Raw genomic sequence first — 24,067 nt, 5'->3', positions numbered from 1 at the left:
TTGTTTAAAGTATAAGATTTCAGTTCTCACCAGAAAAACCTCAGTTTTCTTAAGAAAAAGCTCAAAGAGTAACTGTTGTGCTTTACTGCGTCAGTTTATTTGGATTCATGGATAGCTGTGGAATAAAACTGTATTTGATTACGGCTTGATATTAAAATGCTCTGTTTAAAGGGTGATGCCAACTTCTTTTCTTTTCTCTTTTCTTTTTTTTTAATGTAAAAACTTATTGTTTAAATGATAATATATCATCTTGTGTTTATGTTTCTGCTGGTGTAGAAAAGTGCTCGCTCTCTCTGTTTCAGCTTCAGAGTTTGTTCCACTGAAATCATGTAGTGTCGGGCCTGTAGAGGACAATAGGACAAGCACTTCCCACTGTAACAGACCACCGTCTCTGTTTTTGGCTGCCAAAGCTGTTTAAGTAGCACGTAGGTGTTTAACTACTGTTTAGTTCAGTAACAACAGAATGAATCATCCTGTGTCAGGCTGCATATTTACCACCCAGTGTCCTGGGGTAGTAGGTTTTTACACCTGAATGTCTGTTCATGTCTGTATTACAGCAGGTGATGATAAAATTCAGGTTTCCTCTGATATCAGTTGACTTTATGGTTTGTTTCTCCGTTGTTTCAAATGGCTCTTTCTCTCACCTTGATCTACTTCCTTGTTTGAATTGTAAAACCAAAATTATTTTTTGTTTATCTAATAAAAACTTCAAATGTGACGTGGATCCTGAGTTGTTGATCAAAACATGCTCATGCAGCCGCCGACATGTCCTGCCTTGATTTTGTAGAGCTGCTTAAACGCTGTGCCTTCAGTATTTGGTGGGGGAAAAGGAAGATGAATGAAAGAGAAGAAAGTATCTATGTTTTTAATGAACAGTTGTATGTGTTTATTTATAAATGAATATCTATTTGACCTTTCAATTGTGATTTCATTCACTTTTTCTCACATCGCTGAGAAGTGACAGTGCTAACCACTGCACCACCACCGCACCACACAGTCGTGTTTACATCCCTCAGACTTTAATATGGCTCAGCTTCCCTGGAGACACATGCAGTTTGTTTAAGAAATCCACTTCTGGAAGTGACACCAAGCACACATTTATTCACTGATGCAAGCTAAAAGAAAGTTCAGGTTCTTCTGTTTTCTTTTTTTGTTTTTGTTTTCTAAGTTAGCATTTCTCCACAGACAAATATATTGTATTTATAAAGCATGTTTAGATTTTGAACTGTCTTAAGTTGTAGTGGTGGACTGCTGAGTGTCATCGCCATAACTGCTGTTCTACTAACCAGCTCTGAGGCAGCATAGAGATGGTGAAGAGGCTGGGGCCCAGGATGGAGCCTCGGGGGTCCCTGAAGGCACCACGGGTTTCGCTGGATTTATTCAATGACTGAGAGTGTTTTATTTGTGAGACAGGAGATGAACTCACTTCATGTGGTGCCAGTAGCACTGACCTCTAACTTCTGTGGTCAACACAACATAAACACACAACAAGCCCAGCCCAACAAGTATCCAGTGTTGTTTCAGCACAACTTTCCAGAGGTGGTGTGAATCGGCATATAAAACATGCTCACGAGCTTATGTAGATTACATTTATTCAAATATCAAACCATTTTAATATGTACATTTTAAAATATACACTGAACAATGATTTAAGACAGGTGAAAACAACACTGAGAAGTTACTAAACCAACTAAGATTTTAAGAGCCAGTAAAACAAAATACCACAAAAAAAAAAAAAAAAAACTGGGGGATGTGGATGGAAATAAGTAGTTCCCATGGCAACCCCTGACGATAAAGCATCAATCTTGACGGGGCTGATGGTGATAAAAGAGGATATAACTCTGTGTGATTCTTTATTGAAGTGGGATTAGTCGTCTCACACATGCAACTCAGCACATTATACAAACACAACTCAGTTATCACACAGTCTCAGACGCACACACGTACACACATAACACACCCAATACACTCACTCTTGGCTTTCTTTATCTTTCAGACACACACTGCATAAACACATAAAACTCTGCTTTTCCTTCTCATACATTATTCACACACACACACACACACACACACACACACATACACACACACACACACACAGACACACACAGGTGAAAGCCTCTGAGGGAAACCTTGAAACGGCTTTTTATGAACAGAAACAGAAAACCTTGTGGCTGCTCCTCGACTTTTGAAGCATCAGTCTCTCTCCAACTCTCTGCTTCTCTTTAAATGACACATACATTCATAGTTTCAACTAAATGGTTTAGTTTTCAACTAAACTATTTGTGCACCGTTGCCGCACACTTGCTTGAATCTAGTATCAATCAACAGGGATCATTAAACTTTGATGGGATCTTTAAAATTCCCATTTATTTTTAAAGGAGCAAATATGAAAATGAATAAAAGAGATACTGCTCTACTCTAAAAATGAGTCATAACCAAGTCAGCAGCTGCTCAAAGCTGCATCCTCTACAACACCACTGTATTACATAGTAGTATATTTGTATCATATATAAACTCAAATATCCTGTCTTTCTCTTTCTTTCCAGATAAATAAATAAATAAAAACCAGACAAACCCAAAGAGAGAAGTGTTGGATTCTATTTAATATTTTATTTTGTTGCCTCTCAAACATCTCTTATGGCCTCTGGTCCAGTGTGGCTGGAGTGGAAATTTCCACCTAGAGACTGGCGGCCTACAAGCGTGGAGAGGCAGCCGAGGGCCTGGCAACATGAGCAGCGCCTCGCTGTGGCGGTGAAGGAGGACCTCTTCTGTTCCACACATGCTACTGCAACACAAAGCTTTCTTTAAATGAGGACTTGCATATATCTTTTGACTAAAGATCTAAATCGGTGATCGTATTACAAAGTCACCCCCAGCAGCATAAAATGACCCAACATTGTATCGATCATTTAAAGCAGCAGTGCAGAGTCGACGCCTCATTTTGACCATGGAAACAAAGTACATTTACTTGAATACTATTGTGTATCTGTACTTGAGTATTATGACTTTAACTCCACTAGACTGAAAAGTCAAATATTGTAGTTTTTATTCTACTACTTTTCCATGAAGTGGCTGTCACTTTGAAGGCGTTGATTCCACAGTTTGATGTTTTGTCACATTTTTGTGGACTATTTTATATTTCACATCCTGAGGCTTTTTGGTACTTACAGCACATTGGGTGCAATTTCTAACAGTACATGAGGCCAGATTGTACACATATTTGTCAAGTTGCTGCAACGTAGGAAGTTATAAACCTCAGATTTCATCCACGGAACTGCAACACTAAATGCATTTAAATTCATAGGGGTTACGTTAGCTGAGACAAAAGACAGAAGATCAAATAAGCTCACGTTCCTGATGTTTTTATGTCTCTTTGTGCAGGTACAATCTCAGCTGATTTAGCTGACATATTTGACACATTTCAAGTATATTACTTGGAGTTTGATATATATATATATATATACATTTACAGAGAGAGAGTTTTGATATATCTGCAGTAGTTTAAAGCACAAAAAGTTAAACAGGTCCTTTCTCAGGTCGCTCTATGGAGCTTCAGTAACAACAGGTATGTAACTGAAGATTGCAGATAAACACTCCACACCACCACAGCCACCTGCTTAGTAGAGAAGACACACTTGAAACAAATACATTCATTCACATAAACCATCTGAATGCAGTTTAGTGTAGTCAGTCCAGAAGTGAACAGACAGTGAGATAAAACCTCACACTTTTAGTTGGGTCAGTAAAAATTGTGAAAACACAAAAGCAGCTTCATTGTAAAGCAAGTTAATATCTTCTACAGTTTCTACCTCTATATTTCCATCTACAACTTGGCTCTATTCTGTGTATGGTCACAGCTCAGGTGAGCTCTGAAGAACTCCTGGATCTTCTTCCAGAGGTGGACTTCAGCCGCAGCATGAGACCTCTGCTCACCCCCCCACAAGACTGGTTTACCAGCAAGCCAGTGGAAGCTGGAGGGGCAGTAGGGTCCATGAGGAGGCTCTAGATAATGTCCTGCTCCTGGGTAGCTCAAACTCTCAAAGTTCTCCTTCCCATGATGCTTCAGTCTCTCCACCATCTCGTCCATGTAAGCCTTGCTGTCCCAGTTGAGGTCGTCCTCTGCAGCTACAAAGAGGAATCGACCCTCGGCTTGTTCAATGGGGACCAGGGTGGACTTGTTCTCCTCTGCCAGGGGATTGTCCAAAACATTCTTGACCATGTTGGCTCCCGACTCGGTGGGAATCGTCTTGGTGACGTCAAACATTAACGCAGGGAGGATTTGGCTTTTCCTATAGAAGAGAGGTAAAGCTGTGTTGGCACAGCAGCCGTTGATCCACACTACAGCCTCAACATCTGGCAGGTAAGAGGCTATTGAAAGTGCAACATCTGCAGTTTTTGAAAGGGATAGCACACCAACTCCTTTACTGCCCACCTGTGGGGGGAAAAACAAAAACAATCTACAACCACTCAACCAAAAGAAGGGATGTGTTCCCCCAAATCACAGTTATATCAAAGATCTCACCTTGTCTTGTTTTTTCAAAAACTGTATTGCTTCCTCAAAATAATCCAGATGAAGCTGTTTGATATTCTTCGGCAGGTCGTCATGTCCGAACGCCACGACAGACAGAACCACAAATCCTCTGCTGGCCAGCAGAGAGGCCCGCTTCTCGGACAAATCTCCTCCTAAGATGTAGAGATCCAGCACGGCAGGGAACACACCATCTCCTGCAGCAGAGGAAACCAGACAAAGCTAAATGACACACAGCTGTTCTGCCCTACAACGTAAGAAGGGGGTAACTCATTCTTTGTCAAAAATGAGATTTTGTCATTTTTGGGACATTAAAGATTCTGCTACATCATGTGGATAAATATCTGGACTCAACGTTTTCTTATTTGGGATGTATTTGCGGGAGGTTTTCACAGTAACTCCCAAAAGCTGTGGTGAAACAACAAGAGAACACAGTAACATGAGTTACCTTTTTCTATATCCTGTGTATAGATGATCAACAGGCCCTACTGTACACCAGGCTGCTACCATTATGAACCAATAGGAGTTAGTTTCCTCTTTCTTGTGTTGTATGACCATCTTATATTTTGCCTCAATGCACAAACAGACAGAGGTAACTCTGAAATAAGGGTCAAATGTTAAGTTTGAGTTAAATATTTTTACACAGCTAGACTACTACTCGCAAAAGCAAGAATTTCACCAATTTTCAGAATCCTAAGTTCACTACAGTTGACTGGACAACAAAAATACTTTAAACTCATTTTTCTCAGAACTGCACTGTGAGGAGTTTTACCCCTTTCTTCCGTTGTAGGACAGTATTGTACAGCAGCTAATGGGGATCTAATAAACAAACAAAGCTAACGTGATGAATGCAACTTTTAAATTTGGTTAAATTCATCCTTAGTCTGAGAAATTTGCAACAATAACACAACCAACCTGGGGGAGTAAACAGAACTCCACGGATGTTCCCGTCTTTGACAGGGCGCCGGACGACCCCGTCTCCAATCAGAATCCTCTCGTTAGTCGCCTCTGCCAGCATCCTTCCTCCCTCCTCCTCTTCATCTTCGTGCACAGAGAACTTCACCACATGGGGGTTTAGTGAATTCTTTATTTGAAACTTTTTGTGGAGGGTGTTCGGCCTCATCGACCACAGCAGACCCATGGGTTCAACTCCAACATAGCTCCCGCTGAGAGAGGAGTCTCTGTCCAGGTGGATCTCTCCGCTCCCATCAGCCCTGTATGTGGCCGAGGAGCTGAACTCCACCCCTCTCTCGTCTGTGGACCTGGCTCTCAGAGCAACCACCTGCCTGGACCTCAGCCCAGACACCTTCACCTGAACGGGCTCGTCGAATAAACACCTGGAGCTCGGCAGCAGCCTCAGTCTGACCTGGGAGGACATCTCGTCTGAAGTTAGAGACTCTCTCTTTGCAGCTTTAGACTTTAATCTGTGACAAAGGAAACAGGATTGGTGATATATTATATCAAGAGGGCAGGGTGACATAGCAGAACCAAAATCAATCAATCATGACCAAAACAAAGCTGATTAAAGAAACTAAGGTAACACTTTATAATAAGTAGCTACACACTATTAAGCATTAATAAATACTGAATTCTTCATTTATAACGCATGAATATTCATTAATACGTAGTTTAGAAATACAGTTAGTGCTTATCTATGATGAGTAAAACATTTTTAACTGTGTTTATAAACTACATACTAATGAGTATTGTATTGTTATAAATGATGAATTCAGTATTTAATGCTTAATTAATGCTTAATAGTGTGTAGGCTACTCTATGTAACGGCGGTCTGTGGGTAGAGTCACAGTCAGGAGGTACCAGTAAGGAGAAGTGACAGCGTGTGGCGGTTAGCAGCAGTACTTAAGTTAAACTCACTCACCCATTAAAAAAGACGCACTAATCCACTTGCCAAGCGGTCATTGACCTCTTGGTGAAACGGTTAGCATCGCCGCCCGCCGTGTGAGACATCGGGGTTGGAAACTCTCTCAGGGCAGGCCAGAACAACGTCAGTCACACTTATTATAAAGTGTTGCCAAAACTAAGAGTAAAATGCCTCTGGCAACAACTTGAATAGTTTATTAGAATAACTACAACTTGTTTTATTTGAATAACTACAACTTGTTTTATTTGAACCGCTGCCACAGCATCATGCAATTGTACTGCTATTGCTGCAGACCTGAGTCGCTTAATCTTGTGTATAATTGTTTCAGACACATATTTAATCAACAATTCATATCTCACCTGTTGTTGGCAGCTCTTGTTTTCAGGGGGTTAACTTATTAATTACGTTGGGTATCTCTTTGAGAGCAACAATTTAAGGTGTGATTTGGTTATTCAGTCAGAGTCTGTATCCAAAGTGGCCAATGCGAAAGTATAGGAGACACACACACATATGCAGAAATGTGTGTGTGTTCCCTGTAAACAGATGATTGACAATCGGTTGTGTGTTTGGACTGTTTGTCATGTGCATACTCGATCAGCATCTCTCAGTGGAAGTGATGAAGAAAAGGCAGAAATGTGACCTACTGGCAGTAAAAGAAGCTGCCCATCATAAAAAAGGGAAATCATTAGCTGCAGGTTTAAGAGTCTTCTCTGTGTCCTGATGGTGCAAATGTATTAAATATTCAATCTCAACTATTGTCACAGCATAGTGTAGCCTACTTTTAGGACCTACAATGAATTCCTGTACATTTGGTGTGTGTGTGATTTAGGAAGCCAGATGTACAGTTGATGTTTTGGCCTCCGGCTTATCACACTTAAAAATATGCACAAAAGACTGCAAAACACATAGCTATTTGTTATCAATAACAATAATATCATTCTATCTCTACAGAGTTGTCAAACGTTTGGTCATCAGACTGTGAGTTTGTGCCATAAATATCAGAGAGCTGATTAATCTGGATAAAAAGTACTATTCAGCGACGTCATATGATCAGTAGCCTATCATAGTGGATGTTGCATGTTTCCTCTGTTCGTTGCACCAAAACAGAAGCAAACTGTCTCCAAAGAACGGCTTGAATGGGTAAATAGTCATTAATGATCACTGCCATGGGCTAGTTACAGCTCTAATGCCCCATCACTATGAAAGGATTGATTATTGATTTACACGTGCACTTCTTCCGTATTAGTCGAACTGTTTCAGTGGAAGTTATGCGCTGTAACTTGTGCAAAGTAAACAATCTGTGACCTACAGACTTGTAACCCGGGGAAGCTGCTCTCAACACAATGTAGCCATTCAAGTTTTGCCTCGGTCACCCAACAGAAACATGGCGGCGAAGAAAAACCCCCTACAGTGTCAGAACAAAACGTGAAGAGTTACCATGGACAGAAGATAACGTTAGCTCACCTCTTAATCTTCTTTTCACGCAGCTAAAGCTCAAACAAAAGTCACTGGGGACACAAAGTAAGATGGATTGTTTACAGAAGCAGCTCGTCGTCAATCGCCGAGTCCTAGAACCCGCAGGCAGGAAACGGTGGCTCCTTCACAATAAAAGCCTTACAACCAATGAGCACTAAAGAAAAAAGAAAAAGAAAAAAGGAGCAGTGAAAGGAAATATCGTGTCTACAATATCAAAAACTTAACCAGGAACAACTTTTCCCTCAACATGGTCTTTTTTGCCCACAAGTTCATGCTACACAACAAATATGCTAGAGTAAAAAAAGAAAACACCAAATAATGATAATAAATAGGAATTAGCTACAGTTTACAAGTTAAAAAGCCAGAGCCTGTAATGTTTGTGTGTTTTTTTGTACGTGTTTTTGTTTTTAACTTACTTCCTACTGTGGTGTCTTATTGTTAAAATTCAATAATTAAGTGCAGGAAAGTTGGTTGGGTGTTTGACCATTTTCTTATGGACATTTCCAAAAATAACAGAAAGCCAAATTCTTACTTTGAAGCTTGACAAAAAATATAGTATTACATGAAATATAACTGTTTCAATATTTAGTTATTTAATTTATTCTTTTCCTTATAAAAAAACAAAACAAAAAAAAAACACGTAATTTCAAACCACCAGCTCAGCTACATGAGGTAAATACCGCCACCTAGTGGTCAGAGTAAAGCTTGACAGGCCCCTTGCAGGAAAAACCTTGTGAATGTGGGAGACACAGAGACAGACACAGAGCGCTCTGATCTTCTTTAATAAAACATCTCACAACAATACAGAAGATGCCTTATTACTTTCACAATGGACAACACATGACAGTGATAATCACTATCTAATTTCAGCTGTATCCAACTGAGAGCTGCAATTATTAGTTGATTGATTTATTGCCAGAAAAATAGCCACCTATTCTGACAGTTATGTCATAGATGGGATGTTTTTCTCTCTGTTTATATGATGTGTGTGTTTTTTGCATCTATAACTTGGCTTTAGTCTGTGTATCGTCAGAGCTCAGGTGAGCTCTGAAGAAATCCTGGATCTTCTTCCAGAGGTGGACTTCAGCTGCTGCGTGAGACCTCGGCTCACCCCCCCACAAGACTGGTTTACCAGCAAGCCAGTGAAAGCTGGAGGAGCAGAAGGGTCCATGAGGAGGCTCTAGATAATGTCCTGCTCCTGGGTAGCTCAAACTCTCAAAGTTCTCCTTCCCATGATGCTTCAGTCTCTCCACCATCTCGTCCATGTAAGCCTTGCTGTCCCAGTTGAGGTCGTCCTCTGCAGCTACAAAGAGGAATCGACCCTCGGCTTGTTCAATGGGGACCAGGGTGGACTTGTTCTCCTCTGCCAGGGGGTTGTCCAAAACATTCTTGACCATGTTGGCTCCCGACTCGGTGGGAATCGTCTTGGTGACGTCAAACATTAACGCAGGGAGGATTTGGCTTTTCCTATAGAAGAGAGGTAAAGCTGTGTTGGCACAGCAGCCGTTGATCCACACTACAGCCTCAACATCTGGCAGGTAAGAGGCTATTGAAAGTGCAACATCTGCAGTTTTTGAAAGGGATAGCACACCAACTCCTTTACTGCCCACCTGTGGGGGGAAAAACAAAAACAATCTACAACCACTCAACCAAAAGAAGGGATGTGTTCCCCCAAATCACAGTTATATCAAAGATCTCACCTTGTCTTGTTTTCTCAAAAACTGTATTGCTTCCTCAAAATAATCCAGATGAAGCTGTTTGATATTCTTCGGCAGGTCGTCATGTCCGAACGCCACGACAGACAGAACCACAAATCCTCTGCTGGCCAGCAGAGAGGCCCGCTTCTCGGACAAATCTCCTCCTAAGATGTAGAGATCCAGCACGGCAGGGAACACACCATCTCCTGCAGCAGAGGAAACCAGACAAAGCTAAATGACACACAGCTAACGTGATGAATGCAACTTTTAAATTTGGATAAATTCATTCTTAGACTGAAAAATATGCAACAACCAACCTGGGGGAGTAAACAGAACTCCACGGATGTTCCCGTCTTTGACAGGGCGCCGGACGACCCCGTCTCCAATCAGAATCCTCTCGTTAGTCGCCTCTGCCAGCATCCTTCCTCCCTCCTCCTCTTCATCTTCGTGCACAGAGAACCTCACCACATGGGGGTTTAGTGAATTTGTTTTTTGAAACCTTATGTGGAGGGTGTTCGGCCTCATTGACCACAGCAGACCCATGGGTTCAACTCCAACATAGCTCCCGCTGAGAGAGGAGTCTCTGTCCAGGTGGATCTCTCCGCTCCCATCAGCCCTGTATGTGGCCGAGGAGCTGAACTCCACCCCTCTCTCGTCTGTGGACCTGGCTCTCAGAGCAACCACCTGCCTGGACCTCAGCCCAGACACCTTCACCTGAACGGGCTCGTCGAATAAACACCTGGAGCTCGGCAGCAGCCTCAGTCTGACCTGGGAGGACATCTCGTCTGAAGTTAGAGACTCTCTCTTTGCAGCTTTAGACTTTAATCTGTGACAAAGTAAACAAGATGGGTGATATTTCAAGAGGGCAGGGTGACATAGCAGAACCAAAATCAATCAATCATGACCAAAACATCTCCACCACGACAACTGATTAAAAGAAACTAATAGTAAAATGCTTCTGATAACAACTTGAACAGTTTATTAGCATAGCTACAACTACTTTATTTGAACTGCTGACACAGCATCATGAAATTGTACTCTTATTGCTCCAGACTTGAGTTGGTTAGGAATTGTTTCAGACACACGTTCGTACGTTGGAGGGGTCAGACATACAAACACCAACGTAAAAACTCACATTTATGTGCGATTTTTTAATGTGAGTTTTTACGTTGGTGTTGTCTAACTGTGCAGAGCCCAAACTGATGACAATTTTCTGTCCTTGTGATAGACAATTACGTTTTTTTTAATTGAATTGAATTGAATTGAATTGAATTGAATTGAATTGAATTGAATTGAATTGAATTGAATTGAATTGAATATCAACAATTCATATCTCACCTGTTTGGCACATCTTTGGTTATTCAGTCAGAGTCTGTATCCAAAGTGGCTAATATGAAAGTAGGAGACACAAAAATGTGTGTGTGTTCCCTGTAAACAGATGATGGACAATCGGTTGTGTTTGGACTGTTTGTCATGTGAATAGTTGAACAACTTTTTCCCCAACACATGTCTTTATAGCCTACACAAGTTCATACACAAAGCTACACACCAAAGATGCTAGAATAAAAATAAAAAAACACACCAAATAATGATGAACCAAAATATGATTTTAAATTAGCAATAGTTTACAAGTTAAAAAGACAGAGCATATAGTAGGTTTTTGTGTGTTTTTGTTTTTACTTTAGATAATGTGGTGTCTTATTGTTAGAAACAATTAATTAAGTGCAGGAAAACTGGTTGGGGGTTTGACCATTTTTCTTATGGACATTTCCAAAAATAACAGACAGCTGTATGACGACCTAGGTACGTTTCATCAGTTTGCCGGTGCATATTCTCATTTGCCCAGGTCATAGTATTTCAAAGGAGGTTAAATCGAAAGCAACTGGACTTAGTTTCATCAGTTTGTTTTCTGAGAATAATTGGTCTATGACACACAAAATGTTGCCTTGAAGCTTGACAGAAATATAATGTTACATGAACTATAACTGGTTGCTACGGAAGCCCTAAAGGGCCAAGTCCGTATAAATTTTTTTATTATCGTTTTCTCGTGATAACGACTTATTATTTCGTTATCTCGAGATAACAAAGTCTGTTTTCTCGTGATAACGAATTAATTTATTTCGTTATCTCGAGATAACAAAGACCGTTTTCTCGTGATACTGAAATAATCATAGAATGTGTGGTTGACATGGTTGCCTAGCAACATGTTTCCCCGGTGCAATCGCTTCTGCTTACGGGGAAGTAGCAGCTGGTTAGCCGCTGTATGTTCGTAGCAGGGGGCTACTACGTATTAACTGACTCGCCGCTCTGTGTGTGTGTCGCGGTGATAATTTAACCGTGAAAAGTAGCTACAACACACACAACATAACGTTACAGCCGCAGTGTTGTGAGTGAATCATGTCGGGACAACCAGGCTTCATGAACCCGCTTCACAGACCCCGGTGCTTGGCCGCCACTAGAGCAGCGGCGGCGGCGGCGGCGGCGGCCTGGAAGCCTGGTTGTCCCGACATGATTCACTCACAACACTGCGGCTGTAACGTTATGTTGTGTGTGTTGTAGCTACTTTTCACGGTTAAATTATCACCGCGACACACACACAGAGCGGCGAGTCAGTTAATACGTAGTAGCCCCCTGCTACGAACATACAGCGGCTAACCAGCTGCTACTTCCCCGTAAGCAGAAGCGATTGCACCGGGGAAACATGTTGCTAGGCAACCATGTCAACCACACATTCTATGATTATTTCATTATCACGAGAAAACGGTCTTTGTTATCTCGAGATAACGAAATAAATTAATTCGTTATCACGAGAAAACAGACTTTGTTATCTCGAGATAACGAAATAATAAGTCGTTATCACGAGAAAACGATAATAAAAAAATGTATACGGACTTGGCCCTTTAGGGCTTCCGTAGGGTTGCAGACAGAAAACCGAGGCACCCTCACGAGTGCCTCGGTTTTCTGTCTGCAACCCTTTATGGATCTCCCCAACTGAAGAGCACCTGAGGGATACACTTTTCTGCAACACCCAAGAAGCACTCCATGCACTGCGTTCCTGTCTGAAAATTTATGAACTATAACTGTTTCAATTTTTTCCTTTAAAAAATAACAACAACAAAAAAACTGTAACCAGAATATTACTACAGCAGACTTCGAGGGAGCTCAGCTGCATGGGGTGGTTATACCGCCACCTAGTGGCCAGAGTAAAGCTTGACAGGCCCCGTGTAGGAAAGACCTTGTGAATGTGGGAGAAAGACAGAGAAACAGACACAGAGCTCTCTCTGATATTCTTTAATAAAACATCTCACCACAATACAGAAGATGTATTATTAATTTCACATGCCAACACATGACAGCGATAATCACTATCTAATTTCAGCTGTATCCAACTGAGAGCTGCATTTATTGCCAGAAAAATAGCCACTTGTTCTGTCAGTTATTAAAGTCATAGATTTGATGTTTTTCTCTTTGTTTATATGATTTAATGTCATACATTTCTGGCATACTTCTCTTAGCACAAGAAGGCAAACTGAAGGCGCAGTCGGATTCGGTCAGGTGGCGCAGCAAGCAGTCTGCAATTTATATTTGCATTCACATTTTTGTTCACCCAATACTGTACATTGGGGGGTTAGATAAAAATGATAAAATAAAATAAAATTGGTTGAAAATGGTTTAAAAAGAAAACTAGACACCCCTATATTTTTTTTTTGCATCTACAACTTGGCTCTATTCTGTGTATGGTCACAGCTCAGGTGAGCTCTGAAGAACTCCTGGATCTTCTTCCACAGGTGGACTTCAGCTGCTGCGTGAGACCTCGGCTCACCCCCCCACAAGACTGGTCTACCTGCAAAAGCATGAAAGCTGGAGGGGCAGTAGGGTCCATGAGGAGGCTCTAGATAATGTCCTGCTCCTGGGTAGCTCAAACTCTCAAAGTTCTCCTTCCCATGATGCTTCAGTCTCTCCACCATCTCGTCCATGTAAGCCTTGCTGTCCCAGTTGAGGTCGTCCTCTGCAGCTACAAAGAGGAATCGACCCTTGGCTTGTTCAATGGGGACCAGGGTGGACTTGTTCTCCTCTGCCAGGGGGTTGTCACCACAATACTTGACCAAGGCAGCCCCTGACTCAGTGGTGATTGCCTTGCTGGCATTAAACATCAATGCAGGGAGGATTTGGCTTTTCCTATAGAAGAGAGGTAAAGCTGTGTTGGCACAGCAGCCGTTGATCCACACTACAGCCTCAACATCTGGCAGGTAAGAGGCTATTGAAAGTGCAATATCTGCACTTTTTGAAAGAGTTAGTACACCAACTCCTTTACTGCCCACCTGTGGAAAAACATTTACACTATCAGTCTTTTTTGGAGTGGAGATTTTCTTGGATGCATCTCATAAGGCAAAGGAATGGTAGTTTGACATTTGTCTTCTTGCAATCATGCTGCAAATGGGGCCAAGTCAACCATTAGATTTCGCTCTATTAATGATCCAACATTTGAAGCACTTTTTTTTTTTTGTGGAATTAACTAACCACTTACCTTGTCTTGTTTTCCTAACAACTCTATTGCCTCTTCAAAATAATCCAGATGAACCTCCCTGATGTTCCTTGGCTGGTCATCGTGACCGTACAGTGCTAGAGTCAGAACCACAAATCCTCTGCTGGCCAGGAGAGAGGCTCTTTTCTCTGATAAACCTCCACCAAATGTGTACAGGTCCAGCACAGCAGGGAAAGGACCCCGTCCTGTAGAGACCAGAGGAATGTGAGGGTGCTACACTGTTGGCTGTATCATCCTGTGGCTCAACAAACAAAAAGTACTTAGCTAAATTTATTTTTGGTTTTGGCTCTTGATAAGATTTGTAAATGACGATAACGTTTACTGATTCAACAAATTATAGCAAAAAAAGGAAAAAGATAAATACAAATCCACCAACCTGGGGGAGTAAACAGAACTCCACGGATGTTCCCATCTTTGACAGGGCGCCGGACGACCCCGTCTCCAATCAGAATCCTCTCGTTAGTCGCCTCTGCCAGCATCCTTCCTCCCTCCTCCTCTTCATCTTCGTGCACAGAGAACTTCACCACATGGGGGTTTAGTGAATTTGTTTTTTGAAACCTTATGTGGAGGGTGTTCGGCCTCATCGACCACAGCAGACCCATGGGTTCAACTCCAACATAGCTCCCGCTGAGAGAGGAGTCTCTGTCCAGGTGGATCTCTCCGCTCCCATCAGCCCTGTATGTGGCTGAGGAGCTGAACTCCACCCCTCTCTCGTCTGTGGACCTGGCTCTCAGAGCAACCACCTGCCTGGACCTCAGCCCAGACACCTTCACCTGAACGGGCTCGTCGAATAAACACCTGGAGCTCGGCAGCAGCCTCAGTCTGACCTGGGAGGACATCTCGTCTGAAGTTAGAGACTCTCTCTTTGCAGCTTTAGACTTTAATCTGTGACAAAGTAAACAGGACAGTTTTAATTCAGTCACGTGTTTAGGCTGTGTGCCAAAGAACAGAGTCAATGTTTATACTCCACATGACCACATTTGAGCATCATCTGATGGAATGGTTCCCAACCTTTTTAGGCTCGTGACCCCATTTTGACATCACAAATTTCTGTCGACCCCGTCAATCAAGATGTGTCAGCTCAGATATTTTTATATCTTATTTGAACTTGATTTATATTCAAGAAAGTGAAAGTATAGAATACTTAGTTTAAGATTGTGTGTGGTGTTTTTAATCATAATTTTAAAAAGAATAATAATTAGTTTAAAAATATTTTTATCAGGAATTTTTTTAATCAATTACTAGACATTCCATTTGAATTCCAGGCGACCCCATGTGGGGTCCCGAGTCCCAACGCCAAGGTTGAAAATCATTGATCTAATGGCTTCTTCCAGCAGGATAATGCGCCGTGCCACAAACCAGAAGTTGTTTTAAACTGTGAGTTCAGTGAGTTTTCCTGAGCTACTGGATCAGATTCCAGTTCAACACCTTTAGGCTGTGGTAAAACTGGAAACTGTCAACATGAGTGCTCGGGCAGACAAATTTACAGACATCACATGATCTGCTCCATCATGTCAACATGACAGGGCAGAATATCAGAAATATCAGATGATGAAGAACTGAGGCTGTTTTCAGAGCAAAAGGAGGAACAGCCTGTTTAGACATGATGCAATAAAGAAAACAGTTTGTTATGGAATAACTTGGTTTACCAATGTAATTCTGTGATGTGAAATACTAAATGTTGCAACTCATTATGAAAATGTTAATATAAAAGAACTGATATAAATTAGAACTGTTAATCTTGAAATCATATAAACTCTCTGAGCTTATATAACATGAACAAATACACTGCAGGAGACAACAAACATCAGACCTTTGGTCATGCAAGTGCAAATGTGTGTGCAGGTTATTCTATAACTAGAATTTCAAGCATAGTAGCATTACTACTAATGAGCACCTTGAGGTTCTTGTATAACATAAGTCAGCTGCTTCTGTTTTCTGCATCTTTATGCTTCTTCTTCTCCAGTATCCAGTACTGCAAACAGCCTACTGGTGACGTATGATATTACAGCCATTTAACCCAGGCCATTGCTCTTTACCATAGCTTAGGTGTTCATCTGGAGATGGTTATACTGCCACCTAGTGGCCAGAGTGACACTTGACAGGCCACATGCAGGCAGAAACGATCTTGTGAGTAAGGGAGAAAAACAAAGAAACAATATAGAGGAGGCATTATTAATTTAATATACCAACATGACAACTATCTAACAGATTTGTAGAGGCTCTTGTGGAAATGTTTGTACAAGAGTGTTCCAGTGAAAAGGGTCCAAATGGCCATTGGGTAACTTTTAGTTTCTTTGCTAAAAGACATCCGAGCTTGTCTGTATACAAGAGGTTAGAGGCAGAAGTTATCTGCATGTTAAGTGTTTCTTCATGCACATGTAAAACTGCTACTTAAGAGCACTACTACCCAAAAGACACCGAAACAAACCCAGAGCGCTCTCTGATCCACTTTAACAAAATATACAATACTACTGTATATATATATTACAGAAGATGTATTATTAATTTCACATGCCAACACATGACAACACTAATCACTATCTTGTTTCAGCAGTATCCAACCGAGAGCTGCAATTATTAGTTGATCGATTTATTGCCAGAAAAATAGCTACTGTCGGTTAGTAAAGTCATAGACTTGATGTTTTTCCTCTCTGTTTATATGATTTAAATTCATACAATTCTGGCATGTCAAAAAGCCACAAGAAGGCAAACTGAAAAAAAACAAACCAAAAAAAAAAAAAAACAACGCCTTTTTGCACAACTTGGCTTAAGTCTGTGTATGGTCACAGCTCAGGTGAGCTCTGAAGAACTCCTGGATCTTCTTCCACAGGTGGACTTCAGCTGCTGCGTGAGACCTCGGCTCACCCCCCCACAAGACTGGTCTACCTGCAAGCCAGTGAAAGCTGGAGGAGCTGTAGGGTCCATGAGGAGGCTCTAGATAATGTCCTGCTCCTGGGTAGCTCACACTCTCAAAGTTCTCCTTTCCATGATGCTTCAGTCTCTCCACCATCTCGTCCATGTAAGCCTTGCTGTCCCAGTTGAGGTCGTCCTCTGCAGCTACAAAGAGGAACCGACCCTTGGCTTGTTCAATGGGGACCAGGGTGGACTTGTTCTCCTCTGCCAGGGGGTTGTCCAAACAATGCTTGACCATGTTGGCTCCCGACTCGGTAGGAATCATCTTCTTGATATCAAACGTTAATGCAGGGAGGATTTGGCTTTTCCTATAGTAGAGTGGAAAAGCCACGTTGGCATTGCAACCATTAATCCACACTATGGCCTCAACACCAGGCACAAAAGCAGCAAGTGAAAGTGCAATATCTCCTACCTTTGACCGAGACACAATACCGACTCCTTTACTGCCCACCTGTGGAGACAATGAGAGAGAGAAGAAAAGATCCTCTGATGGTACAGGTTTGTTTGGCTTGTGTTTCATGGCTTGGTTTTTTTGTTCAAGAGCTTTATCAATATGACTTCAAGCACATGAGGACACTGTTCACGACCATGACTGTTGAAAAAAGTAATAACTGGACATTTTTTGTTTTGTTTGGATATATGGGTTCTCTCAGTACAGTCTAGATAGATAGATAGATAGATAGATAGATAGATAGATAGATAGATAGATAGATAGATGGTGATGGGTGGATGGATGGAGGGTTAACTGCCTGTCTTGTTGTTTTGTTTCCTTGCCAGACCATCGCTAAAGAATTCAGGTCCCTGAACATATGCAAATACTGCAGGCTGTGCTTATGTAATTTTATTCACATATTAGCACTAATTAGCAGGTATTAGTGTATGTGCTAACAGCTTAGCAGGTTACCCACTCAAAAAACTTACCTTGGGCTGCTGTTGTAAAAAATTCACAGCTTCTTCAACGTGGTCCAGGTGCATCACCTTGATGTTGCCAGGTTTGTCATTGTGCACCGCTACAGCAAGAACCACAAATCCTTTATTGGCCAGGAGACACGCTCTTTTCTCAGACATGAAGGTGCACAGATCCAACACAGCAGGAAACGGACCTTCTCCTGACACACAAGACACAGATGTCATACAAAGTCATTGATGTTAGATTAAACTAAGAAAAAAAGCTGACACTAACCTGGGGGAGTAAAGAGGACTCCCTGAAAATTCCCTTTTTTGAGTCAAAGGATGCCGGACGACCCCATCTCCAATCAGAAACCTCTCATTGGTCACTTCTGCCAACATCCTGTTCTCAGTGTTCTTATGCACACAGAACTTCACCACATGGGGATAAAGTGCTTCATCCTTGTAAAAGTATTTATGCAAGGTGCAGGACATCTCATCTGAAGCAACCGACTGTCTGTTCAGTGAGTTCTGTGAGTTCTCCTGTGCCATTAGATGTGTCAACACCTTTAGGCTGTGTCTTTAGAGACACATGGACAAACATCTCACTGACAGTGACTGAACTTACAACTGACTTACAACATTAACAGGGAATCACACTGGATCCAAACACAGCACAGACACATCTGAGGGAGATAGAAAAGCAACATTAAAGAGAGAAGAACAGTCTTTTACTAGTTATCGAGACAGATTCATTACATATGAGCAGGTCTTGAGTAGAGAGAGTCTGACTGGACGTTGTTACTGGGAGGTGGAGTGGAGAAGAAGAGTTTATGTAGCAGCAGCTGCATCAGGAGAGCAGGGAGGGAACATAGATTTGATGTTGATGTTGGGTGTAATGCCACACAAAACAGTTTCACATTTTGGTTCAACATCATGATTCCAGTCTCAGGTCCTCTGTCCTCCAGAGTAGGAGTGTACCTGGATCACAGAGGAGGTATTCTCTCCTCCACAGAGTCCAGACCACATTCACTCAGCCTCTACATGCAGGAGTTTGGATCGGTTATGAAGCCACAGCAGAGTTGTGTATGCTCAAATAGTCAAAGATCATTAAAGGTACAAAGTGTAGTTTAGTTTATTGTTTATTTTTTGGGAACATCGCACAGTTAACAATTGCACCAGAGTTATCTGCATCTAATTTGCATCTGCATCAGTAAAACACAGTACTTTTATTTGCTCATATAATATAAGTAATTATTGCTGCCAAATTCTGTACATCAATACAACAGGTATTAAAAATAATAAGGGAATAGCTGTCATACCATCAAAAGCAGGATTAACTAAATAATGTGAAAAATTTGGATTAGTGAAGCTTCCCCACCCTGCCCCACAGTGAACCACAATGGCCCTCATTTATGAAACTTGCGTACACCAAAAAAATGGGTGTACACCAAATTCACCGCAAGGATCGGCATTTATTAATCTGAGCGTGAGCGTACGGTACGCACAAATCTCACGCCAGCTCTGACCAGGTGTACGCACATTTGGAACCAGCGTAGAACATGCAGGAACGAGTGCTGCTGTGTCAAAATGATTATTAAACCATAGTCTAATAACGCAGCGATGAGGACCACATGTTGTTGTTGTTTATATTGATAAAAATATAAAAAGTAGCCCAAAAAAAAAAAAAAAGAAACGATAAAACCAAGTCTGTGTTGAAAATGTAACTCGACTTTTATTTTGGGCAACTGAGATGAATTAAAAACCACGACGTGACAGATACTCGTTAACAGAAACAGTCAATGACAGACAGACCTGTTATTGTAGATCACACACACAAACTTCCAACATCTGCAGCACCAGAGCATGACCGGACGGCTCCTCAGTCTCTCTCTCTGCCGGACACCGGAGCCCCGGGTTGAGGAGGGAGAGCTCCGCTACCTGTCCAGGTGCAGCTGATCTCGGCGGAGTGTTTTTCTTTTCTTTTTTTTTTCCCGTCACCGGGACCTGTCAGCGGGAGATTGAGCCGGTGTTTCACATCCCTCCATCAGCCGAACCATGCCAGCGGTGCTGATGGTCATAAAGTCGCGTTCGCAGCAGTAATATGCCTATGATTTCTCCTTAGTCACTTGTGTTTAGTAAACTGCAGGAGCATTTCATGAGGTCGCTGGGTTTCCTGACGTGGTCGGTGACACGTGCGTCTGCAGCCTCCATCCACCGGGATGACGCTTATCAATCACAAAATCTATCAATCTATCAATGTCCATGATATTTAATGTTGCCGCCCTCTCCCTGTTCAACGCGGTAACGCCAGTAAAGTCCCTCTTCTTGGCCGTCTTCCGTGTCTCCATGTCGTAAAAGGGGCAGGGCGACGCCTCTAAAGCAGGAATATATCGGGGCGTGACATTTAAATTACGCTCGTTTTCAGCCGCCGGATTCATCACCACCACGCCGGTTCTACGCCAAAATCAGCAGCGTACACACTTTTAGTAAATCACACGTGACACTTGCCGTACACTGATATTTACACCAGAATCTACACCAGATCCTGCGCAAGTTTGATAAATGAGGGCCAATGTGTGGTAGAAAAATGTGAAATGTTGCATTTTTAGCTATTTGATCTTATATCTTTGCTTTAGTTTGTGTATCATCACATCTCAGGTGAGCTCTTAAGAACTCCTGGATCTTCTTCCACAGTTGGACTTCAGCTGCTACGTGAGACCTTGGCTCACCCCCCCATACAACTGATTTACCTGCAAAACCCTGAAAGCTGGAGGAGCAGAAGGGTCCATGAGGAGGCTCCAGCAGGTGCCCAGCTCTGGGGTAACTCACACTCTCAAAGTTCTCCTTCCCATGATGCTTCAGTCTCTCCACCATCTCGTCCATGTAAGCCTTGCTGTCCCAGTTGAGGTCGTCCTCTGCAGCTACAAAGAGGAACCGACCCTTGGCTTGTTCAATGGGGACCAGGGTGGACTTGTTCTCCTCTGCCAGGGGATTGTCCAAACAATGCTTGATCATGTGGGCTCCTGACTCAGTGGGAATCATCTTTCTGTTGTCAGACATTAACGCAGGGAGGATTTGGCTTTTCCTATAGTAGAGTGGAAAAGCCACGTTGGCATTGCAACCATTAATCCACACTATGGCCTCAACACCAGGCACAAAAGCAGCAAGTGAAAGTGCAATATCCCCTGCCTTTGATAGAGACACAACACCAACTCCTTTACTGCCCACCTGTGGAGACAATGAAAGAGAAACTATGATCTTCTGATGTTTGTTTGGCTTGTGTTTCATTGCTTGATTTTTTTGTTCAAGAGTTTTATCAATGACACAATCTCAGCCGCATATTTTTCGTTTTGTTTTGATAAGAGTTTTCTTGTGGTAAGGATCCTATTGGAACTATTGGAGGACTTTCTTGAGTAGCACATTAATACAGTGATTAGCACTGTGGCCTCAAAGCAAGAAGGTTCTGAGGCCTTTCTCACATTCTTTTGTGATAGACCTGTCCAGGTGTACCCTGCCCTCACTTGGTTCGAGCCCCATGTGACCCTGAACGGATAAGTTGTTAGAGGCAATGGATGGATAAATGGATGGAAGGAAGGTTAGCTGTCTGTCTTGTTGTCTTGTATGTATTGTCTTGTTGCCAAATGTTGCGGACCATGCTATAGAGCTGATAGAGGAGATCTGATCTGTACTAATCAAAATATAAAGTACTAAAAAGAGTATGCATTTAACACTATTTATAGAAGTATAGCCTGGTGTCAGTGCTAGCAGAGATGTGTCATCCACTGAGGATGTACAGTCCAAAAATTTAAACTGAATTTTTACATAACTTACCATTTGAATTTCATCAAGGCTCAAAGTTATGCATGGTGGGTAGCAGGTCAGCTAGCTGTCTGCAAGGCATCCCCTCAACTAATTTAAGTCACTTAACATGACATGCAAATAGTGCATGTATAAGTCTGCTAAACTCCAGCAGGAAGAGCTAGTTTATCTTAAACTCTTTTACAAATTGAGTATTTGTTGTGTATTTATGCTATTGGTTGTATTTTTGTATTTTTTGCGCCACATTAAATGTTTTATGTGTGCTACTGTTTGTTTTTGACTCACTTTGCTGCACAGCTAAATGCCCCAGTGGTAACAAATAAAGTGAATGATTGATTCCGTTCTTCTGTTATTTTATTCACATATTAGCATTAATTAGCAGGTATCAGTTTCTGTGCTAACCATATCTGGGTAGTTAAGCTTCTGGTCAATTAGCAAGTCAAAAACTTACCTTGGGCTGCTGTTGTAAGAAATTCAGAGCTTCTTCAAAGTGGTCCAGGTGCATCACTTTGATGTTGCCAGGCTTGTCATTGTGCACCGCTACAGCCAGAACTACAAACCCTTTGTTGGCCAGGAGACACGCTCTTTTCTCAGTTCTTAAAGTGGCCAGATCCAACACAGCAGGAAACGGACCTTCTCCTGGAATATAAGACACAAAAGTCATACAAAGTCATTGATCTCAGATTACACTAGGACAAAAAGCCGACACTAACCTGGGGGAGTAAAGAGGACTCCCTGAAAATTCCCTTCTTTGACAGTGCGCCGGACGACCCCATCTCCAATCAGAATCCTCTCATTAGTCGCTTCTGCCAACATCATACCCTCCCCATCCTTCTCATGCACAGAGAACTTCACCACATGCGGGTCTAGTGAATTTATTTTTTTAAACCTTTCGTGTAAGGTGTCCGCCCTCATTGACCACAGCAGACCCATGGGTTCAATCCCAACATAGCTCCCGCTGAGAGAGGAGTCTCTGTCCAAGTCGATCTCTCCGCTCCCATCAGCCCTGTATGTGGCTGAGGAGCTGAACTCCACCCCTCTCTCGTCTGTGGACCTGGCTCTCAGAGTGACCACCTGCCTGGACCTCAGCCCAGACACCTTCACCTGAACGGGCTCGTCGAATAAACATCTGGAGCTCGGCAGCAGCATCAGTCTCACTTGAGAGGACATCTTGTCTGAAGTAACAGACTCTCTTCACAGCTTTAGACTTTGATCTCTGACAAAGGAATCAGGACAGTTATACTTCAGCCACATATCTAGGGTGTGTGCCAAAGAACATAAACTTAGTCAATGTTTATACCCAAATGTTTTTTCCATCAGAGCAAGAGCTGTTTTTGTAAAGTCCTGGCCTACAGTAACTCAGATCCTTACAACTGTTGTGAGCATTTTGGAGTAGGAAACACATCCAATCTTGAACTAAATATTTGCTGCCCTCTCTGGCCACAGATAACCATCATTGTATGGCTTCTTCCATGGTCACAAAACAGAACTCATCATAAACAGTGAGTTCAGTGTGTTCTCCTGAATCATCAGATTTGAATCCAGTTCAACACCTTTACGGCTGAAATACACTGGGAACGGTCGCGACACGAAACGTGTGTCGCGCGACACCCGCAGCAGCTCGTGCCCATTCAGTCAATGGAAGCTCCTCCACCGGCCATGTGAGCAACGCGCACTCCAGCGGCCGTCGCGCGGCGTTTCTCTTCTTTTTCGCGCCGGGTCTATTTTATTTCCTCGTCGCGTGGCTATGCGGCCCTCCAACAGGTAGAAAACTACAGAGAACTGTGTATAAAACGAATATATTACGTTTAAAAGTGATTAAAATAAATGTCTCATGTACCAGAGGCAAAGCCAGTAGCACTGCAACATTATGGGATTTGTTTTTTTACATTGTGGATCCATGATCGTGTAGTTAAAGTCCCCCTCCCGCGAGCCTTTTTGGTCATTTTAAAACCAGCTCATTAGCAATGCACCTCTGGAGGGTGGGCGGAGACTGTGCTGCTCTGCACCCGCCCAGCCACCTCCTCGCACCCCACCCCCCTGCTTGCTGACAGCTAGACATAGTACAATTACAGTTTCAGCACATTTAGTGTAAAACTCCACACTGGGATTCGATCCCAGACTGGAATATTGTCCTCGCTCATGGTGTAAACTGCTCTACCAGGTGAGCTATACCTGTTATACCTTCACAGCTACACCGAGCTGTGAAGGCTTTCACCTCTGAGCCAGATGCAGAGCGGGGTGGGAGCTTGTAGCACTAGTGCCCTCCCCTGGAGCTGTGACACGTCAGCTCCAGTCTCCCTGAAACT

At 42.4% G+C, this 24,067-nt stretch overlaps 4 protein-coding genes and 1 pseudogene across 5 annotated transcripts; all 5 read right to left on the bottom strand.

The window, feature by feature from the left end:
• Positions 1 to 3,605: 3,605 nt before the first annotated feature.
• Positions 3,606 to 8,020, bottom strand: LOC146970075 (acyl-coenzyme A thioesterase 1-like). Its single transcript, XM_085803926.1, has 4 exons — positions 7,878 to 8,020; positions 5,447 to 5,955; positions 4,526 to 4,728; positions 3,606 to 4,435 (listed from the first exon to the last, which is right to left on the bottom strand). Exons 2-4 carry the CDS (start codon positions 5,907 to 5,909, stop codon positions 3,827 to 3,829), a joined length of 1,275 nt encoding a protein of 424 aa, XP_085660052.1. The 5' UTR covers positions 5,910 to 5,955; positions 7,878 to 8,020; the 3' UTR covers positions 3,606 to 3,826.
• Positions 8,021 to 8,859: 839 nt separating this feature from the next.
• On the bottom strand, positions 8,860 to 10,421 carry LOC146970074 (acyl-coenzyme A thioesterase 1-like). The gene is made up of 3 exons (XM_085803927.1): positions 9,904 to 10,421; positions 9,590 to 9,792; positions 8,860 to 9,499 (listed from the first exon to the last, which is right to left on the bottom strand). Exons 1-3 carry the CDS (start codon positions 10,364 to 10,366, stop codon positions 8,891 to 8,893), a joined length of 1,275 nt encoding a protein of 424 aa, XP_085660053.1. The 5' UTR covers positions 10,367 to 10,421; the 3' UTR covers positions 8,860 to 8,890.
• A 2,441-nt stretch (positions 10,422 to 12,862) lies between these two features.
• On the bottom strand, positions 12,863 to 15,055 carry LOC146970073 (acyl-coenzyme A thioesterase 1-like). The gene is made up of 3 exons (XM_085803928.1): positions 14,509 to 15,055; positions 14,115 to 14,317; positions 12,863 to 13,908 (listed from the first exon to the last, which is right to left on the bottom strand). Exons 1-3 carry the CDS (start codon positions 14,969 to 14,971, stop codon positions 13,300 to 13,302), a joined length of 1,275 nt encoding a protein of 424 aa, XP_085660054.1. The 5' UTR covers positions 14,972 to 15,055; the 3' UTR covers positions 12,863 to 13,299.
• A 1,841-nt stretch (positions 15,056 to 16,896) lies between these two features.
• Positions 16,897 to 18,488, bottom strand: LOC146970072 (acyl-coenzyme A thioesterase 1-like; annotated as a pseudogene). Its single transcript, XR_015038039.1, has 3 exons — positions 18,232 to 18,488; positions 17,970 to 18,157; positions 16,897 to 17,499 (listed from the first exon to the last, which is right to left on the bottom strand). The product of XR_015038039.1 is annotated as an acyl-coenzyme A thioesterase 1-like (transcript).
• A 2,039-nt stretch (positions 18,489 to 20,527) lies between these two features.
• LOC146970071 (acyl-coenzyme A thioesterase 3-like) lies at positions 20,528 to 23,037 on the bottom strand. Its single transcript, XM_085803929.1, has 3 exons — positions 22,472 to 23,037; positions 22,210 to 22,397; positions 20,528 to 21,167 (listed from the first exon to the last, which is right to left on the bottom strand). Exons 1-3 carry the CDS (start codon positions 22,926 to 22,928, stop codon positions 20,559 to 20,561), a joined length of 1,254 nt encoding a protein of 417 aa, XP_085660055.1. The 5' UTR covers positions 22,929 to 23,037; the 3' UTR covers positions 20,528 to 20,558.
• Between the last annotated feature and the right edge of the window lie 1,030 nt (positions 23,038 to 24,067).

The sequence above is a fragment of the Trachurus japonicus genome, chromosome 17 (genome assembly GCF_045865225.1).
Source record: "Trachurus japonicus isolate A0001 chromosome 17, Traja_1.0".
Classification (NCBI taxonomy): domain Eukaryota; kingdom Metazoa; phylum Chordata; class Actinopteri; order Carangiformes; family Carangidae; genus Trachurus; species Trachurus japonicus.
This window is presented reverse-complemented; position numbering and strand designations above follow the sequence as displayed.

Bases quoted from the DNA above. Each gene is read 5' to 3' on its own strand.
- LOC146970075 (XM_085803926.1), bottom strand. From the start codon at position 5,909: ATGTCCTCCCAGGTCAGACTGAGGCTGCTGCCGAGCTCCAGGTGTTTA. The intron at 4,729-5,446 runs GTTGGTTGTGTT...CCTCTGCTGCAG, and splicing joins AGTTCTGTTTACTCCCCCAG to GAGATGGTGTGTTCCCTGCC. The intron at 4,436-4,525 runs GTGAGATCTTTG...TTCCCCCCACAG, and splicing joins TTTTGAAAAAACAAGACAAG to GTGGGCAGTAAAGGAGTTGG.
- LOC146970071 (XM_085803929.1), bottom strand. From the start codon at position 22,928: ATGTCCTCTCAAGTGAGACTGATGCTGCTGCCGAGCTCCAGATGTTTA. The intron at 22,398-22,471 runs GTTAGTGTCGGC...CTTATATTCCAG, and splicing joins AGTCCTCTTTACTCCCCCAG to GAGAAGGTCCGTTTCCTGCT. The intron at 21,168-22,209 runs GTAAGTTTTTGA...TTGTCTCCACAG, and splicing joins TCTTACAACAGCAGCCCAAG to GTGGGCAGTAAAGGAGTTGG.
- LOC146970073 (XM_085803928.1), bottom strand. From the start codon at position 14,971: ATGTCCTCCCAGGTCAGACTGAGGCTGCTGCCGAGCTCCAGGTGTTTA. The intron at 14,318-14,508 runs GTTGGTGGATTT...TGGTCTCTACAG, and splicing joins AGTTCTGTTTACTCCCCCAG to GACGGGGTCCTTTCCCTGCT. The intron at 13,909-14,114 runs GTAAGTGGTTAG...GTTTTTCCACAG, and splicing joins TGTTAGGAAAACAAGACAAG to GTGGGCAGTAAAGGAGTTGG.
- LOC146970074 (XM_085803927.1), bottom strand. From the start codon at position 10,366: ATGTCCTCCCAGGTCAGACTGAGGCTGCTGCCGAGCTCCAGGTGTTTA. The intron at 9,793-9,903 runs GTTGGTTGTTGC...CCTCTGCTGCAG, and splicing joins AGTTCTGTTTACTCCCCCAG to GAGATGGTGTGTTCCCTGCC. The intron at 9,500-9,589 runs GTGAGATCTTTG...TTCCCCCCACAG, and splicing joins TTTTGAGAAAACAAGACAAG to GTGGGCAGTAAAGGAGTTGG.